General features: G+C 47.2%; 1 protein-coding gene across 5 annotated transcripts in view; it reads right to left on the bottom strand.

The window, feature by feature from the left end:
* WDR62 (WD repeat domain 62) overlaps window positions 1-19,804 on the bottom strand; it is a gene marked incomplete at its 3' end in the record, with an annotated part of 45,522 nt that overhangs the window by 24,457 nt on the left and 1,261 nt on the right. For 3 of the 5 annotated variants that reach the window (XM_082863254.1, XM_082863253.1, XM_082863256.1), the window contains exons 2-9: window positions 17,684-17,775; window positions 16,252-16,314; window positions 11,968-12,025; window positions 11,560-11,730; window positions 10,553-10,690; window positions 9,956-10,138; window positions 8,433-8,593; window positions 6,806-6,995 (exon numbers count right to left, since the gene is read on the bottom strand). In XM_082863254.1, coding sequence (XP_082719380.1) covers window positions 6,806-6,995; window positions 8,433-8,593; window positions 9,956-10,138; window positions 10,553-10,690; window positions 11,560-11,730; window positions 11,968-12,025; window positions 16,252-16,314; window positions 17,684-17,775 — 1,056 coding nt within the window. The remainder of the gene's footprint in view (window positions 1-6,805; window positions 6,996-8,432; window positions 8,594-9,955; window positions 10,139-10,552; window positions 10,691-11,559; window positions 11,731-11,967; window positions 12,026-16,251; window positions 16,315-17,683; window positions 17,776-19,804) is intronic. The other 2 variants (XM_082863255.1, XM_082863257.1) reach the window with 2 other exon arrangements.

Raw genomic sequence — 19,804 nt, 5'->3', positions numbered from 1 at the left:
ACAAAGGCCTATACTGAGGAGAAACTGCTGGGAATGGAAACAAAATTGATCAGGATAGGGACAAGAGAGACTAAGAAGTACAGATAAAAGTAAGGACATAACAGGGCTTCCCTGGTAGCGCAGTGGTTGAGAGTCCGCCTGCCGATGCAGGGGACACGGGTTCGTGCCCCGGTCCGGGAAGACCCCACATGCCGCGGAGTGGCTAGGCCCGTGAGCCATGGCCGCTGAGCCTGCACGTCCGGAGCCTGTGCTCCGCAACGGGAGAGGCCACAGCAGTGAGAGGCCCGCGTACTGCAAAAAAAAAAAAAAAAAAAAAATCCAACTATATGTTGCCCACAAGAGATTCACTTTACATCCAAATATACATACAGGTTGAAAGTGAAGGTATGGAAAGATATTCCATACAAATAGTAACCAAAAGGGAGCTTTGCATGTCTATAGTAATGCCAGACAAAATAGACTTTAAGTAAAAAATTATTACAAGTGACAAAAAAGGGTCAATTATAAAGAAGATATAACAAATACAAACATACAACTAACACAGAGACCCAAAATATATGAAGAAAAAGTTGACAGAATTGAAGGAGGAAATATACAGTTCTACATAATAGTTGGGGACTTCAATATTCCATTTTCAATAAAAGATAGATCTAGGGGACTTCCCTGGTGGTCCAGGGGTTAAGAATCCACCTTCCAATGCAGGGGACGTGGGTTCGATCCCTGTTCGGGGAACTAAGATCCCACATGCCATGGGGCAACTAAGCCTGTGTGCTCTAGAGCCTGTGCACCACAACTAGAGAGCCCACACGCCACAACTAGAGAGCCCACGTATCACAACTACTGAGCCCACGTGCCACACCTATAGAGCCCACATGCTACAACTACTAAGCCCGTGCACCACAAGAGAGAAGCCCGCGTGCCACAACAAAGAGCCCACGCGCTTCAACGCAAGATCCCACGTGCCGCAACTAGGATCCCACACAGCCAAATAATAAATAAATAAATAAATAAAATGAATGACTGCTTCAGCTTAAAAAAAAAAGATAGATCTAGAGAGATAAAGAACATCCAGTAACAGCAGAACACATTTTTCTCAAATGAACATGGAACATTCTCCAGAATAGACCACATATAGGCCACAACATAAGTCTCAATAAACTTAAAAGGCTTTAATCATATAAACAATCTTCTCCAACCACAGTGGAATGAAATTACAAATGAATAACAGAGGAAATATGGAGAATTAACAAATATGTGGATATTAACACACCCTTACATAACCAATGGGTCAAAGTAGAAATCAAAAAAGAAATTAGAAAATACTTTGAGACCAATGAAAATGAAAATACAGTATACCAAAGCTTATGGGATGCAGCAAAAGCAATGCTCAGAGGGAAATTTACAGTTGTACATGCCTACAAAAAAAGAAGATCTCAAATCAATTAACTTCTCACCTTAAGGAACTAGGAAAAGAAGAGAAAACTAAACCAAAAGCTAGCAGAAGAAAGGAAAATATAAAGATTACAATGGACGTAAACAGTCTTTTTTGCAGAAATGGAAAAGCTGATCCTAAAATTCATATAGAATTGCAAAGGATCCCCAAATAGTCAAAACAAATCACTACAAAACTAGAGTAATCAAAGCAATGTGGTGCTGGCATAAAGATAGACATATATCAGTAGAATAAAATTGAGAATCCAAAACTAAACCCATATATCTATGGCCAGTTGATTTTCAACAAGTGTGCCAAGATCACCCAAGGAGGAAAGAACAGTCTGCTCAACAAGTGGTGCTGGGATTATCCAGCCACATGCAAAATAATGAATTTGGACCCTTACTTCACGACATACAAAAATTAACTCAAAAGAGGTCAAATACCTAAGTGGAAGAGCTAAAATAATAAAACTCTTAGAAGAAAACACAGGAGTAAATCTTCATGACTAGGAATTTGGCAATTTTTTTTTTTTTTTTCTTGCGGTACGTGGGCCTCTCACTGTTGTGGCCTCTCCCGTTGGGGAGCACAGGATCCAGACGCACAGGCTCAGCGGCCCTGGCTCACGGGCCTAGCCGCTCCGTGGCATGTGGGATCTTCCCAGACCGGGGCACGAACCCGTGTCCCCTGCATTGGCAGGCAGACTCTCAACCACTGCGCCACCAGGGAAGCCCGGCAATGGTTTTTTAGATATGACACCAAAGGCACAAGCAACAAAACAAAAAATAGAGAAATTGGACTTCATCAAAATTAAAAACCTTTGTTCATCAAAGGACACTATCAAGAAAGTGAAAAGACGACATAAAGAATGGAAGAAGGGCTTCCCTGGTGGCGCAGTGGTTGAGAATCCGCCTGCCAATGCAGGGGACACGGGTTTGAGCCCTGGTCTGGGAGGATTCCACATGCTGTGGAGTGGCTGAGCCCGTGTGCCACAACTGCTGAAGCCCATGCGCCTGGAGCCCGTGCTCCACAACAGGAGAGGCCATCACGATGAGAGGCCTGTGCACTGCAGCGAAGAGTGGCCCCCGCGCGACGCAACTGGAGAGAGCTGGCACACAGCGAAGAAGACTGAACACAGCCATAAATTAAATAAATAAATAAAACTATAAAACTTCTAAAAAAAAAAGAATGGAAGAAAATATTTGCAACTTATATACCTGTTAAGGGTCTAGTATCCAGGATATATAAAGAACTCTTACAACTCAAAAGCAAAAAGACAAACTGCCCAATTAAGAAATAGGGAGGGGGAGGGGATATGGGGATATATGTATACATATTGCTGATTCACTTTGTTATACAGCAGAAACTAACAACACTGTAAAGCAACTATACTCCAATAAAGATGTTAAAAAAACACCAAAAAGGGCTTCCCTGGTGGCCTAGTGATTGGGAGGCCGCCTGCCGATGCAGGGGACGCGGGTTCGTGCCCTGGTCCGGGAGGATCCCACATGCCGCGGAGCGGCTCGGCCCGTGAGCCATGGCCGCTGAGCCTGCGCGTCCGGAGCCTGTGCTCCGCAACGGGAGAGGCCACAGCAGTGAGAGGCCCGCATACCGCAAAAAAAAAAAAAAAAAAAAAAAAAAAAAACACCAAAAAAACCAGGCAGGAATTCCCTGGTGGCGCAGTGGTTAAGAATCCGCCTGCCAATGCAGGGGACATGGGTTTAATCCCTGGTCCGGGAAGATCCTACATGCTGTGGAGCAACCTAGCCCATGAGCCACAACTACTGAGCCCAAGAGCCGCAACTACTGAAGCCCATGTTCTCTAGGGCCCACATGCCACAACTACTGAGCTTGTGTGCTGCAACTACTGAAGTCCCTGCGCCTAGAGTCTGTGCTCCATAACAAGAGAAGCCACCGCAAAGAGAAGCCCACACATCGCAATGAAGAGTAGCCCCTGCTCGCCACAGCTAGAGAAAGCCCGTGCACAGCAGCGAAGACCCAATGCAGCCAAGAATAAATTTTTAAAAATTAATTAATTAAAATTAAAAAAGCAATAGGCAAAAATCTTGAATAGACATTTCTCCAAAGAGGATATACAAATGACCAACAAGCACATGAAAAGAGGCTCAAAATTATTAATCATTAAGGAAATACAAGTCAAAACCACAATACCTTGCAAATACTAAGATAGTTATAATTTTTAAAAAACCAAACAGAAAAATAACCAGTGCTGGCAAGGATGTGGAGAAATTGGAACTCTCATACATTGCTGGTGGGAAAGTAAAATGATGCAGCTGCCATGGAAAAGTCCGGTGGTGTCTTCAAAAACTTAAACATAGAATTACCACATGACCAGTAATTCCACTGCTGGGTATACACCCGAAAGAAGTGAAAACAGGTGTTCAAACAAAGCTTTTACACAATAGCACTATTCACAATAGCCACAATGTTATTTTGGCTATTATTAATAGGGAATAAACCAAAAAGTAACAACTCAAATGCCCATGAACTGATAAATGCACAACAAAATGTATTATCCATATGATGGAATAGTATTATTCAACCTTAAAAAGGAATAAAGTACTGAAACATGCTACAACATAGATGAACCTTGAAAACACTGTTAAATGAAAGACGTCAGACACGAAGTCCACATATTCTGTGATTTCATTTATATGAAACATTCAGAACAAGCAAACCCATAGCAACAGAAAGCAGATTAGCTGTTGCTATGGGCTGGGAAGAGTAGGAATGGAAAGTGATTGCTTAATGGGTACAGAGTTTCCTTTTGGGGTGATGAGAAAGTTCCAGAACTAGACAGTAGTGATGGTTGTACAACACTGTGAATGTCCTAAATAACACTGAATTGTATATTTAAAATGATTTAAGTGGTAAGTTTTATGTTATGTATATTTTACCATAATATATATGTACACTTATACTCCCCTCAAATAAATGGGGTCAAAAGGGAGAGAATATAGTATATAATGACTATATGATCAGATCATATAGATACAGAATAATTAATCTAAAAATTAGGGGAGAATGGGGAGAACATTTGCAAAAAAAATTGTTCTAACTGTTTTCAGAATTGAATTATCATTCTTAGGCTGTTGTATTATAATGTGGGAACAAGGAAATGATTAACTGGGGATACTCTAACTCCATCATCCCCCTATGTCTTTGAGAACTAGGATTCTGGAAGGATCAATCCAACAGCTATAAGCATCCCCAGCACCCAGACTGTGACTCTGACATACCAATCCAAAGTGAAAAAACGAAACAAAACAAAAAACAGGGCTTCTTCAAGAAATGGCTGATTCCAGGTTTGGGGCAAGAACTGCACAAGATGAGGCTAGAACACCTTGTCATCCCTTGTCATTAGCAAGGTAGCTAATCAAAGACGACTGGCATCATGTCCAAAGGACTCAGGAGCCAACCTGAAGAGGCTTCCACTGGCCAGAGATGGGACAATTTGAGCTCCAATAATGTTAATAATTGCAGTCAATTAAAATATATCCAATATATTCAAATATGTGAATTTATAATGATATTAAATAAAAACAACTAGTTACCTTTAGAGGACAAGGAACCAATTCATTATCTTGGAAACTGGTAATTAAAGGGAAAGAATCAAGCATTTATCCTGCCTTTCCTATAGGAAGTGTACCACTGGGTGACCAAATGGTAGATGAAGGGAAGTTTCTCTTCATATAAGCAGTCCAACTAATAAAAAGAAATGATAGAATTAGAATATCACCATATTGCAACCCCAATGAATAAAGGGATCTAGGCATCGAGTGTCAACAGCTGCTAACAATAATCAATCAACTGCACATTTCTTTCATGTGGTTTTCTAGATCTCTGTTTTATTGAAAAAAAATATGAAGGATAGAAAAAGACAGCAAATTAGAGTAACAGAAAAAGAGAGAATGGGGTAGAGGCAACTCTTAAATCCATATTGGCTGAGAACTTTCCAGAACTGATTAAAAGATCTACCCACAGATATTTCTGTTGAGAATATATATATAAATAACCAGCAGATGCAAAGAAAATGAATTGAAAAAAAAACACATAATCAACTGATAACAAGAGTGAGGGTGAGAGAGACAGCAAGAGTGGGGGTTGGGGAGGTGATCAAAAAAGACTTTAGCTTGATCTGTAATATCTCACCTTTTTTTAAGGATAATATATTTATATATAAATTTCAAAAGTTATTTAAAAAACATTCTTGTTAAGTGAGAAAAGTGCTATCAACAGACATGTCAGATCCACGAAAGGAGATGTATTCAAGCAAAGGGCTGAATAATGCCTATTCAAAAGGATAAAGTTATTTCTCACAATCCTGAACTGCGCCACTGAAAACATAATTTCTCTAGAACAAACATTCCTAATAATAAGAAATTTTCAGGAAAAAAAAAAAAAAGCAGACTACAATTCTTTCTCTACCTTATCTTATCTACAAGTCTTATCTGCAAGAAGTATTATACTTAGAACGGCTTCAGAATGAAAAATCCCCACAGATTCATTCTCAGAAAATAAAGGCTTTTTCAACACTTAAATAAAAAAGGCCTTCCCTGGTGGCACAGTGGTTAAGAATCCACCTGTCAATGCAGGGGACACGGGTTCTATCCCTGGTCCGGGAAGATCCCACATGCCATGGCGCAACTAAGCCCATGCGCCACAACTACTGAGCCCGCGTGCCACAACTACTGAAGCTTGCGCGCCTAGAGCCCTTGCTCCGCAACAAGAGAAACCACCGCAATGAGAAGACCGCACACTGCAACGAAGAGTAGCCCCCACTCGCCGCAACTAGAGAAAGCCCGCACGCAGCCATGGAGACCCAACACAGCCAATCAATCAATTAAAAAAAAACAGTCGTGAACTACGCACACCCTCGACAGAAAGCTCCCTGGGGTACACACGCTGCTGCTGAAGGACCTTTGCACTTGCCGTACCCACAATGGTGGCGCGCCTCACCCCTGACTTTCTGCAGGTCCCCCACTCGAATGTCACATCTTCAGAGAGGCTTGCCCTGACCACTCTCCTTTCTAGAAGAGCACTCTTGAACCCCCTTTCCCCTAGGTGGCTTCGTTTTTCTTCAGAGAAGTATTGTACTTGGCACGTTCCATATTGATATGTTTACAGGTTTACTCTACCACCCGGATGTGAGCTCCAGGAGATCAGGACTTGTGTCAGTTTCCTGCCCAGCTGTGTCCCCAGCACCCAGAACAGCACCTGGCACATAGTAGGGGTCCATGAGTATCTTTTGCAGGTATGGCTGAATGGGCTCCCCAAACTCTGCAGAAGCTTCCTCAGCTGAGCCCCAGCTGGGGGCTAAGCAGGGGGAGGGGGAGGGAGAGAGGGGCTCACCTCCACATTCCAGACGTAGGAGCTGTGGAAGAGCTCTGACCACACCTTGCCTACTTTGTTGATGTCTTTGACATCCCAGATGTAGATGCTGTGGTCCTTATACACACAGGACAGCCACTGGTGGATGGGGTCGAAGATCAGCGCCACTGTATCCGGGTAGATGGCTCCTGCCCTCCTGCTGAAAAGGAAGCTGACAAGGCCACGTGAGTCATCAATGACCATCAATGTCACTGTGAGTAGTAACAGCTGCCTCTGGTGATGCTTGAGCTGCCTCCTGCCTGGCAATGCCATCCCTTATGATCTTTGTGGTGACCCATCTCTCCTACTCCAACTCCACTTCTCACTCCTCCATCTTCTTTCTTTGCTTTGCTTCTAATACAAAGACTGTAAACTGGAAGCTTCTGCCTAGCCCCTAAGAGTGTTTGAATTTTCGACTCCTGTTAACATTTCTCTCCCCTCTTTTCACTCGGCCCAAGCTCCATCCTCTCTCTCTGAGCATAGGATAATGGGCACAAAGATCAGGCCCTCTCTCTCTCAGCCTCACAAACACATGATCAAAATTCCCTGTGTAAGGGGGCTGGCGAGCCGTCCCCTGGCTTGGGGCCTTCCTACCAAGGCTATAGTTGACTGAGCACTTACTGTGTGCCGAGCCGAAAGCTTTAGCTGTGCTGAATTCCCACAGTCTCCATGAGAGGTAGGTACTATATTTTACAGATGAGGAAACTGAAGCACTCGTTGATACAGTGACCTGCCCGAGGCCACACAGCACACAGCAGAAGGTGGCAGAGCTGGGCGCCCCGGCCACTACAACACACTACTGTCTGTGGGTTGCTCACCCACCTTCTCTTTCCTTTGCGACATCCAGTAAGCCCCTCCACACGCTCTCTTAGAAAAGGCACACCCAGGAGGCACTGTCCAGCAACCTACGAAGAGGCAGCCCCAGGCACCCCGAACTCTCTGGTTAGGTAGCCCCCCAACCCCCACAAAACAGACTTACTACAAAAGGGAAGATACACCACAGCTCAGCCCCTCCACCCACTCTCAACAGGGCAGCCAGAGGAGCTACTACTCAAGGCCTGACCCAGTAACACCAGTGCCTAAGGTCCCAGTGGCTGCCCAGTGACCTCAGAATAGGCTCCAAGCTCCTCTCAGCAGCTTCCATCAATGCTTACACCTGTCTCCTACCACCCTCCCCACAGCACACTGGGCTCCAGCCACACAGCCCCCAGCCGTTCCTGTGACACATGGAGCCCAGTGTGCTGTCCCCTTAAGGCCTCTGCATTTGCTGTCAGGACCCAACTCTCCACACAGCTGGCTTGTTCTCACCAGAGAGGCCTCCCCTGGCCACCCAGTCAACAGCCCCACTCCCAGACACTATCCTTCTTGAGTCCCTGCTTTATTTCACCAAAGCATTTACGACTATCTGAAATGATGTTGTTTATGCACTCATTTATCATCCAGCACACCCACTAGACTGCAGACTTCACGAGATCCTGCTGCCTCCTTACAGCCTGTATCCTGCTTCCAGCCCAAGGCTGGCCAGTAGGTAGATGGATCTGGAAGCATGGATGGATACCAGCAGACAGACTCTAGGTAGGCCCCTCTCCCTCCCCGTGCCAGGCAGTACCTGGGCTCCAGGCCCTGGGCCACATCCACTCCAAGGTAGTGCGGCTTGGGCAGGTTGGCGAGGTATTGCAGGCTGTGGGCTTGGAATATGCGGACTATCCCATCTGTGCAACCGCAGAAGATGAGCTCCTGGCTGACACAGAGGCAGGAAGACAGCGAGACCTGTGGGGGCAAAGGGGACCCAAGTGGACTTCGTGTTTTGTGTGGCCCAGTTCAGGGATATGGGGGCTGACAGAACAGCCTTGGGCCTCCAGAAAAGCCTTACAGCTTTGGGGTCTAAGAAACCCATTTTTGCAAATGTTAAGATTTTTGAAATCAGGATATAGTGCTCAGTCACTATGGAAGGAAAGGGGGCAGCAGGCAGACAGAGGCACAAATTGGGACAGAGTTATCATTGTTATAGAGGAACTCAGCTGTGTGTGGAAAATATCTCAGCCGATTGTGACTTCAGATACGTTGCTTGCAGTAGCAGCGTTGAATTTTAGGCTTAAATTAAATTTTAGGCTTTATTCCTTATTGCTTAAAAATACCTTCATAGAGATTATACTTTAAAGCAGCATAGAAAGAAGTTATTATATATAGGAAGGACTGTCTCTTCTGCCAGGGCATGCAGATAGAAGGGGCAGGAACTGCCAGATCTCTGGATAGAGCTTAGAGGAGCTTTTCCAAATCTAGAGGGACTAAGTTTATGGGTCATTTAAGACACCTGCTCAGGGGCTAAACATCTATCCATCCAAAGCTTCTGACTTGCTTAAAAGCTGCATGAGTTCTAGCAAGAGGATTCAAATGAGAGAAATAAATGATGTTTAACCAACTAGGAAAGACAGATGAAGCTCGGAATTCTTCCACACACCTCTTGCCATGCCATTAACCCTAAAGCTGAGCTCCAGAGGGGAGTCATAAGAGCAGGAATAGGACAAGGAGGACAACTGTGATGCTCCTGCTAACAGCCAAACAGGCATCCAAGCCCAGGATAGGAAGACTGCTTGGATTCAGACCCTCAGATCCTGAAGCAAAGTGGTTCTGTAATTTATTGATATGTCACCTTTTAGCTTAAAATTTTATGTATTTTATATAGTCTTTAACGATAAAAGTAATATAAAAGTTATTACGTCAATGATACCTTAGATTAAAAAAGAAAAAAAAAGCGGTCCTCCCACCAGCCAAGAGTGCCCAGTGAAGAAAAGAAACGTGAACTGGGTCAAATGGTGATGGGAAAGCAATTGTAACCCTGACCCCCATTATAGGGGAACCAGGCACTGTGCTAAGTGCCTTACATATATTATCTCGCATGACTCCCCTGTCAACTCTGTGAGGTAGGCAGCAGTAATTCCATTTTACAGATAAGAAAACTGAGGCTCAGAGAGGGAAAGTCACTCTCCCAGAGTTGTACAAGCAGAACAGGAAGTCAGACCCAGAGCTGTTGTGACCAACTATCACGCAGGGGGACTGCTGAGTGTCCCTGTAGACACATGTCATGGGGAGTGTTTCCCCCACTGAGAGCAGAGAGGGAGGCTGGGGTACCTTTAGGTTGATCCACTTCTCCAGCACCCTCTTCTCGTTGAACTGGCAGAGGAGGCCCGAGTAGGACACACAGAAAGTACTGCCTGTCATCTGGCCCCGGCCACAAGCCACACCACAGAAGACGTTGTTGTGCAGCTCACCCAGGATGCCTGAGCGCCCCACGAGGGGCACTGTGCTCGTCACCTGGAGGCAGAGCAGGGCACAGTGAGACACTGTCCACATGGCCCAGCCCCCAGCAAGGTCACGGCGGGCTTCTCATGACCAGTGGATACGACACAGCTAAACAGGAGAACTCTCAGAAACTCCTCCAAATGGAGAAGGGAAGAACAAAGAGAACACACACTTCCAGGCACAGTGGCTTGAGGCAGCAGGCCAGGGATGAAGTCTGGCCCCGGGGTCCAGCAGGGGAGGTTACCCAGCAGGGCCTACCAGTCAGTCAGCACCTGGAGAGCAGGCCCAGAAGCAGAAGGCAGAACCCTGAGAGGCTAGACAGCCTCTGAGACCCCTGCCCCTGAATCTCAGGTAGAACCAGGAGTCCCTACTGCCCCTGACAGTTCCTCCCCTGGGCCCGGATGAGGTGGCAGGACAGCAACTCACCTTTGCTTCAGTGGAGACTTCCAAGAACCAGAACCTCACATGCCGATTCCCAACAGTGACAAAATAGCTGCTGTCCTCGGAGAAGGAGAGGGCAATGACCCTGCATGATACCTTGTTGGAGGCCACCACGATGTCTTTCTGGAAGAATCGGTGCAGAGAAGTTCACGCCAGCACCCACCTCATCAGACTCTTTGAGCCTTTGCCCTCAGCCCTGCGTCTTTCCACCCTCCCCTGCTCCAAGTCTGTTTTTCTTGGGCCCTCCTTTTTGGGGAAACCTACGTGTGACACTCATATCATTCCCAACACAGAGGAGACTGAGGCCTGGAAAGGTTCCCACGTGAGAGTAAGTTCCAGAGCTCTCCTCAAGAGGCCAAGCCCTGCAGCCCACACATGGTGTTGAGGACAGCCACAGCTGGAAGGTAAGGACAACACGACCCATGCTGCCGGATATTGGGCTCTTACTCTGGGCCCTGCTGAGCCCTTCACAGGATAACTCGTGGAATCCCCTCAGCAGTCCTACAAGGGAAGTGCATCTCCCCACCACCCTGTCATGCTCAGAGGGGGCTGTCACATGCTCAAGGTCACACAGCAGGTCATGAACAGAGGCAGGACTTGATACCCACTTCTCCCGACTCCAAGTCCTCCCCAAGCTGTTCCAAAGTCCAGCCTTCAAGCACATATCAACTCACTGAATTCTCACAACTCAACAAAGCAGATACTATTATACCCATTTTACAGATGAGGAAACAGACTCACAGAGAGGTTAGGTCCCTTGCTTAAGGTCACAGCTGGTCAATATAAAAAGAATTGTATGTTCCCTGGGTTGACAACTTGTCACATGCCCTGCAACAGGTGCCTAGAACCGGCATTGGCATGTAGTAGATGCTCAATAAATATTTGCTGGTTAAACACTTTACCAAGTTACCTTATTTAGTTCTCCCAATGCCCAAGACTCAGGGTGTTCTGGCAGCTGGCTGCCTGTCACATACCTACCAGTCAGCTCTTACCTTCCAGTCCCAGACGTTGAGTACCATGTCGTGCTGGTAGCCCATGGACACAATGTGCTTCATACTGGGGGAGAAGGCCACACAGGCCACACCGTACTTGTGGCCCAGCATCTCCGCCACCTGACTCTTCTCTTCCACGTCCCAGATGCGCACAGCAGGCCTGTGCCCGTTCTGGGGAAGATGGGGCCATTTACTGCTGCCGGGTTCGGCACCCAGGTGGGGCTTGAGGGGCTTGAGGGGCTGAAGTTGGCATTGCCCCAGAGTGCGCCCGAAAGCCACCACCCCCATCTGTCACGGGGCTTTTCTAGCCCAGGAAGGAGCTATTCCAGGGATTCCTCAGGCCTCCTGGGGGTAGAAGGAATGGCCCCAAGGCCCCTCCCCACCCACTCAGTCATGATCACGACTCACCTCCCCCGTCACTATGTACTTTCCATCAGGGGAGAAGGCCAGGGCACTCAGAGACTTCCTGGGGGCAAGGAAAGGGGTTGATTACTGATTCCACTGAGGGTGGGCAGCCAGACTCCAGCCTGGCTGTGCTCACAGCACTCGGCCCACTCCTCACTCCCAAGAGGCCGGGAGAGGTGAGCGCCTGCAGCTCCCAGAGAGCGAGTGCTACGTCCTTGCCCAGCATAGCACCCAGTGCATTCCTTCCTGCTGGAAGAAGTGGGGGCAGCAGCACAGGGAAATGGGGTTTTGTAAAAGCAAAGGCCCCTTCCTCCCCAAAACCCCAAACCCTGACGGGGTGGATGCTGTATGGAAACCCTCCTTCCCTCTCCCTCTGACAGGGTGGGCTCCCTAAGACCCCATGTACCCTGTAACCCTGAGAAATTTAGATGCAGGAAATGGTACAGATCTGGCCTAACTATGCAGGTGGTACTGATGGAGGATCCTGGCAGACATCACACTGAGACAGCCTGCAGCCTGTGCTCCACTGCTAAACGCTGAAGGTGTCCTGGAAAACCCATAAACAACCAACACATTTCTCTTCGACACTCCCAGCTAGCCTGCAAGAACCCTGAATGATCAGTCTAGTTTGCATGTTTTGTGGCAGCAAGTTTCACTGTTCCCAGACTGTGTTGTTTTTTCTCTCCTCTCTCTCTTTTAATCCTGCTTTTACCTCTGTTCCCTAGCAGTCTAGTAATTGTCCACCTCGAATGAGTAAACTGCTGTGCAGATAACTAAGTCGAGGCCTCTAAGTGAGTCACTGAAAATCTCATAGAACATTTATCTTCATCAACTCAACCCTCTGCAGCTTCCACTGCTCCTTAAGGTAGCAGCCAAGGTGTGCTGCCCATCCAATATCCACTCGCCTCTCTTTCCTCACGAAGGGAAGCCCAGTTTTCATGGGGATGGCAATGGCCCCAGCTGGAGTACATCTCCTCACCTCTCCTGCAGCCACACAGGCACAGCTGCATGACGCAGTCTGGCCAATGAGAGGTAAGCTGAAGTGTTGTGTGGGACTTCCAGAAAAGCTTCTCAAAGGGAACTCTTCGCCCTGCTCCCCACTTGCTCCCACATGACAACCAGAATTTCACCTTGGGCCAGGAGGTGATCTTAAGCCTCCCAATAAGCATGATGAACAGAAAAACAGAAGGAGTGGGGCCCCTGATGCTGGCAGAGACACCAGCCCCCTAAGTGCCCACTTCCTGGTTTTGTCTGTGCAGGAAGAGCACACCCTTGTGTTTTAAGCCATGCCTGTTGGGGGTGGGGAAGAGGGCAGGTCTGCCGTCTGCAGCTGCCCCTAGCCTACTGCACGCCTGAGCCTGCGCCTGGCCCTCTGCCAAATGGGCCCGCGCTACTCTGATTCCTCACGCACACTCCGTGCAGTCAAGACCCTTCCTAGCCAGTTTTGAGATGAGGAGACCTCAACACAAGGAAGTCGTACCAAGGTTACCTAACCAGACAGGGCACATGAGAATTCCCCAGGGAGCTTTTGAAAGATATCAAAGCCATGCTAAAACTAGTGAGTAAAAGTTTGGTAAGGAACAGGGTAGTATCTGCATAGTTTCAGAGAAGCTCCCCTCAAGATACTCACTAATCACAAAGGGGAAAAGGGAGGCTTCCCAGTGGAGAAGCCCAGCAGACACCACCTTAACCAAGGGCTCAAGTGGAGAAGCCCAGCAGACACCACCTCAACCAAGGGCTCTCGAGCCACAGGAGAGAACGACATCACGCACCTCCTGACAGAATGCACTGAGCAGAACGCAGCATTCCTTCGGAGGTGGTCCTGCAGAACCCAACTCTACCTATGACGAAACAGCACACAAACCCAAACGCTGGGACATTCTACCCAACACCTGGCCTGCAATCCTCAAAGGTGTCAAGGTCATGAAAGTCGAGAAAAGATGGAGGAAACCTCTTTAGATTGAAGGAGACTGAAGAGACAACTGAAGGCAATGCGTGATGCTGGACAGAATCCTTTTTGCTGTAAAGGACATTCTTGGGACAAATGGTGAAGGCTGAATGAGGAGCAGATGGTAGTGATGTACCAACTTTAATTTCCTGACTTTGCTCAATCTTTGTGGTTTTGAAAGGTCATACTTTTTTTTTGCAGTAAATTCACACTTAAGTATTTAGAGGTACAGGGGTATCAGGTATGCAACTTACTTTCAGATGGTTCAGAAAAAAATTACTATGTATATAGACAAAGAATCAGAGAATGATACTTTTTTTGGGGGGGGCGCACAGTGCAGCTTGCGAGATCTTAGTTCCCCAACCAGAGATTGAACCTGGGCCCTCGGCAGTGAAAGGACGGAGTCCTAACCACTGGACTGCCAGGGAATTCCCATAGACAGAGAATGATAAAGCAAATGTGGTAAAATGTTAGCATTTGGGAAATATGGGTGAAAGGTGTACAGGTGCTCTTTGTACTATTCTTGTAGGTATGAAATTATTTCAATATAAAAAGTTTAAAAATTGGCAGTGCTTAGGTCTTACTCCAGACTAACTTATTCAGCCTTCTCTGGGGGTGAAGCCTGGGATCAGGTGACTCTGAAATGCAGCCACAATGAACACCTCTACTCTGGCCACACTGCCTCCTAAGACAGACCCATCTGTGACTGAGAGTGGATACTTCTATGCTATCTACTTCGGATCAAGGTTACCTACTCTACCGCCTACAGGACTCAGGGAGGCAACAGGGAGGATGAGAAGAATTGGGCAAGGGGCATTCTGACAAATGCCACCAAGCTCCAGCCCATCCCTGCCATAGGAGAATGTGGGCCCCAGAGATCTGAATCTCTCACATTTCTAAAATGAGAGGGCATCTGAATTTTTGTGCAGAAAACTTTAAACGTTGTCAAGTAAGTCCGATATTTAAAACATACTGTCAGATAAGTCTGTGGGCCCCTAGTTTGTGATTATTGACAAGAAGTATTTCACCTGAGATCACATAGTGAATAAACACTTAAGTCTGGATTGGAACCCATCTCTGCCCTCACCACCAGTGACAGAACCCACAGTCAGAGTCAAGGGTCCAAGAAGCCCCTTCTGAGAGGGAATCTGTATCTACCAAACCGTATCTTAGGGACCTTGCCTTAGGGATCGTAAGGGAAGAAGAAAACCCACAACTTATCCGTCCACCTGGAGAGCCCGGCCAAAGGAGCTAAGCTTGAGCTATTTGTGCAGTATTTGTGGAATAAAAAGTTGCAGTGAGGTGCCTCCCAAAGGTCACAACCCGGTTGGGACCAAAGCCCCAGGAGGACACAGTGTTCAATCAGCCCCAAGGCAGACCCGGGCATCATCTTGGGCCTGCTCAAAGCCAAGGGCCTTCCTCAATAAACTGGCAGCTGGAGAGATCTTTCTAAAACCCAAATCACACTCATTCACTCAGGAAACGATAAGTGTTATCAATGTGCTAGACACTGACCCAAGGTATAGGGACACAGAAATTAACTAAGAGAAAGTCCCTGCCGTCAGAGAGCTCACACTGTGAAAAGAGACAGTAAATATCATTGCTGAGGAAATCAGACAGCATATCAAAAAGGAGTGCATTTTGTGGAAAAAAGTAAAGCAAGGAAGGGAGATAGAGTGTACTGGAGGGCTGGGGTGCGTGAAGTATATCCTTAGCCTGCAAATGCCCTCTCGTGGCTTTTCTTTGCAATCAGCATGAGAGCCAACCCCTCCCAAGGCCCCTGTGATGTGGCTTCTGCTGGTTCCAGCCCCACCTCCCCCTCACCCATGGAACCCTGACTGCTCCTCAAACATCCTGAGATTCTTAACCACTGCAGGTCCTTTGCTCTTGCTGTCCCCTCTGCCTGAATGCTCTCCCCACACCTTCACATGGGTCACCCCCTCACTTTCTTCAGCTCTCAGCCTCAGGGAGGCTCTAATAAGACTCTGACGAGAGTCCTTTGCCTGCGAACCTGCCCTAACACATCCTCGTCATTTCCTCCATAGCAACAGTCATGGTCTCATGGTCGGCTAGGAATTGCCAACTAGTTTAGTCTGTCCCTCCCCCCACCACCCAAGCTGTCAGCTCTACGAGAGCAGATTCTCATCTCTTTTGTTAACTTCCATGTCCCCAGCACCTGGAACAGTACCTAGCACTGAGCAGACCCTTGGTGAATGTCACTGAACCACCAGGTGAATGAATGAGTCACCCACCCACAAGCACTTCCAGGCAGTGTGGGGAAGGAGGGATGTGCCAGGACCCTGGTCCCACCCCTACCCCATGCCCGCGTCCCAGCTTACCTGGCTGTATTAAAAATGTGCTGCTGCTTGTTCTCCTTGGGGTTCAAAATCACCACCACACAGCTGGGGAGAAAGAGGAAAATGTGCCCAAACTAAGGGGAGTATTGGGGTCCAGGGATGACTCTATTCCCAACACAAGAGCCCACATATAAACAAGGCTCTTTCTGAACAGATGCTTCTCTCTTCAGTCTCCTCCTCCCCCATTATCTATGCTGAGGATTCTGGGCACTGAACATTATTATTATTGTTATTATTTTAAACATTTATTTATTTATTTATTTTTGGCTGTGTTGGGTCTTCGTTGCTGCATGCAGGCTTTCTCTAGTTGCAGCGAGCGGGGGCTACTCTTCATTGTGGTGCGTGGGCTTCTCACTGCGGTGGCTTCTCTTGCTGCGGAGTGCGGGCTCTAGGCGCACGGGCTTCAGTAGTTGTGGCACGCAGGCTCAGTAGTTGTGGCTCGTGCGCTCTAGAGCACAGGCTCAATAGCTGTGGCACATGGGCCTAGTTGCTCCGCGGCATGTGGGATCTTCCCGGACCAGGGATTGAACCCGTGTCCCCTGCATTTGCAGGCGGATTCTTAACCACTGCGCCACCAGGGAAGTCCCAACATTATTATTAATATCAATATAATCTTAAATAGAAGCCAACACTTCCTCTGTGGTAACTGTTAGGTTCTGGGCTAATAAAGACATACTGTGCACAATCTCTTTAAATCCTCACAACCGCCAGATGAGGTCAGGAATCTTTGTTGCTTTTCATAGATGATGAAACTGAAGCCCTTTACAGAGAGGGAGGTCCTTTACCCAAGACTCCCCAGCAGGTTGGGGACAGGGTGGGTAAGTGAATCCACACCTGTCAGATTCAAGAGCCCAACCCTGTCCTCTATTCTGGCTGCTTCCCAGAGACTCAGTAACAGATACTGTTCATCAGGAATTACTATGGCCCTGCTCTGCCCTGCCCTGTGGGGGTGAGGGGTCCCTTCGGTGCCTAGAAGAGTGCCAGGTTAGACCAGTATTTGTGGAATAAACAGTTGCAAATGTCCTTCAGTCCTCTCAACTAACTACCCAAGAGGAGGGTATCACTAGTTCTGTTTTACAGAAGCAGAGGCTTGGAGCAGGGCACACACGGTGGAGCTGGGACACAAATCCAGATGGCTGACACCAACCATGGCTTGGATCTTAACCACCTACCTTTCCCAGAATCACTGCCACCTCCCGCCTGCAGTCACAATAAGGCTTTCTTAGCACTCACGCATGCCAGGTACTGTTCTATACACAGAAGGGCCCATGGAACCCTTCCCACAGCCCTCAGAGGTAGGCAGCATTATACATTCTACAGACGGAAAAGGCGAGGCCCAGAGAGATTCACTGAAGACTTCAGGCTCTGAACTCAGGATCAGTGATCAGAGGCCGAGGCCCACCCACTCACTCACCCTGCCAGGTAGGCCACGTGGCCTGTGCTGGGGTCACAGGTTAGGCCATTGCTGTTCTGGGCTGTGATGCCAAGCACCTTCTCAAGTGATACCTGCAGGGAAAAGGCCCAAATTAGAAGCAGCTGCCCAGCAGGCCCCACGTGGCACAGTCACCTCAGCCACCCATTCAATCCCTGTCACTCCAACACATTCACTGAGCGTCTCGAGTCATCTGCCAGCAACTAAAGCTTGTCCTCCTCAAATGCTGCTTTGATAAATACAGTGCTAGGTGAAGGGCACAGAATGGTGAGGAAGATAGACAAAAAAAATCCCTGTCCTCCTGGAGCTCCCATTCTGGGGGTGATGGGATGGTGGACATCGAAAATGAACAGAACAAATATGTAAAACAGATGTCAGGTTACGATGGGAGCATTAGAGAAAAATTAAGCAAGGAGGGAGATTGAGAGTACAGAGGAAGGGGAGAAGGCCTCACTGAGAAGGTGAATAAGACTCTAAGTATTTTATATGAATGAAAGACTTGACAGCCCACAACACTGCAAAGAAGGTGCTATTATCACCACTATTTTACAGATGAGGACAGAGGCCCAAGGTCCCACCCCCGTGGAGTGGCAAGGTTGGGATACAAACCCAGGTAGTCTCTGGCTTCAAAGCCAGCACTTTGTGCAGCACTTTGCTTACAGCAGTGAACAAAAGTGGACACTGTCCGTTCCCTCAATAAATTCACAGTCTAGAGGTTCAACGAGTAAAGAAACAAGCGAACTTGAACAATCGCATTTAAAATTTTAAAATTCTCTAAGCAAGATAAGTCAGATAAGCCAGTCCCCATCATGGCTGATTAAACAATTTAGAGGATGAACTAACAAACTGTGGTATTTTCATATTCTGAAGAGACTAGTTTCTAATTATTATAAAGTAAAACATTCTCAAGCAAGGTGGTGGGCCTCAGAAATGAAAGGCAAATATAAGATAGTAATAACTAATATTTATTGAGCATCTAACCAGGAGACAGGCACTGTTTAAATATCTATAACTGTATTAACTTATTTAATGCTCACAACAACCCTGTGATGTGGTCACTATCATCATCATCATCTCCACCTTACAGATGAGGAAACAGAGGCCCATGAGGGTAATCCATCTGGAAGGAGCAGTGCCAGGACTAACCCAGGCAACCAGGCAACGGCAGTCACGTTTTTTTAATCTGTTAATCAGCATTACTGGGCATTAGCTAGCTGGTAATTTTTAGACTAGGTCTTTCGCAAGCTGGATGGACCCCTACACCACCAAACAAGAAAAATAAATGACATCAATCACCCAAAATATTGAATACACAATCACAGCAGTAACTAACACCAAGAGAGTACTTACAGTGTGCCAGCTGCTGTTCTAAGTACTTAAGATATGTGAGCTTACTTAATCTTCACCAGTACCCTATAAGGCAACACTTATATTATTATCCTCATTTTACAGATGAGGAAACTGAGGCACAGAAAAGATCAGGAAAGGAAGAACAGAACTAAGGTTAAAGCCCAGGCAGTCTGGGTTCAGAGGCGGTGCTCTTAACCACCTTGTTATACTGCATCTCTGAAATTACTATTGTTATTCCTCTCCTTTATACACTTTAGAGCCCACAAGGCACTTTCAGGAACATACAAGATAAGGGCTATGAAGTACAGGGTCCTGGGTGAGAGACTTAGGTGGGGGTCTGCTTTAGGCTGGGGTTCAAGAAGGCCTTTCAGGGTAGGGATATTCAGGCTGAGACTCGAGGGATAGGAGCCAGCCAGGTAGACTGCAGCAAAAAGCCCAGAGAGAGGACTCACCAAACACAAAAGCTAAGAGGCGGAAAAGAGATTGGAGCCTCAGGAAAACAGAAAGCAGGCCAGTGTGACTAAACCTTCATGAGAGGGAGGCCAAGGGAAGTATGGCGACAGAAGTGGGCAGAGGCCACTTGCCTAGCGCCTTGCACCCAGGAGTGGGTGATATAATCAGAGTGTAGCAGAAAGCCACGGAGGAGGAACAAGACCCACAGCAGCTACCAAGTACTGACCCTCTACCTGGACTTTGTGCCAAGTAGGTCATTTTCACAATCTTGTCGCATCTCCCTGCAACACCATGGTTATC

The sequence above is a fragment of the Leucopleurus acutus genome (assembly GCF_964270905.1).
Source record: "Leucopleurus acutus genome assembly, chromosome: 20".
Classification (NCBI taxonomy): domain Eukaryota; kingdom Metazoa; phylum Chordata; class Mammalia; order Artiodactyla; family Delphinidae; genus Leucopleurus; species Leucopleurus acutus.
This window is presented reverse-complemented; position numbering and strand designations above follow the sequence as displayed.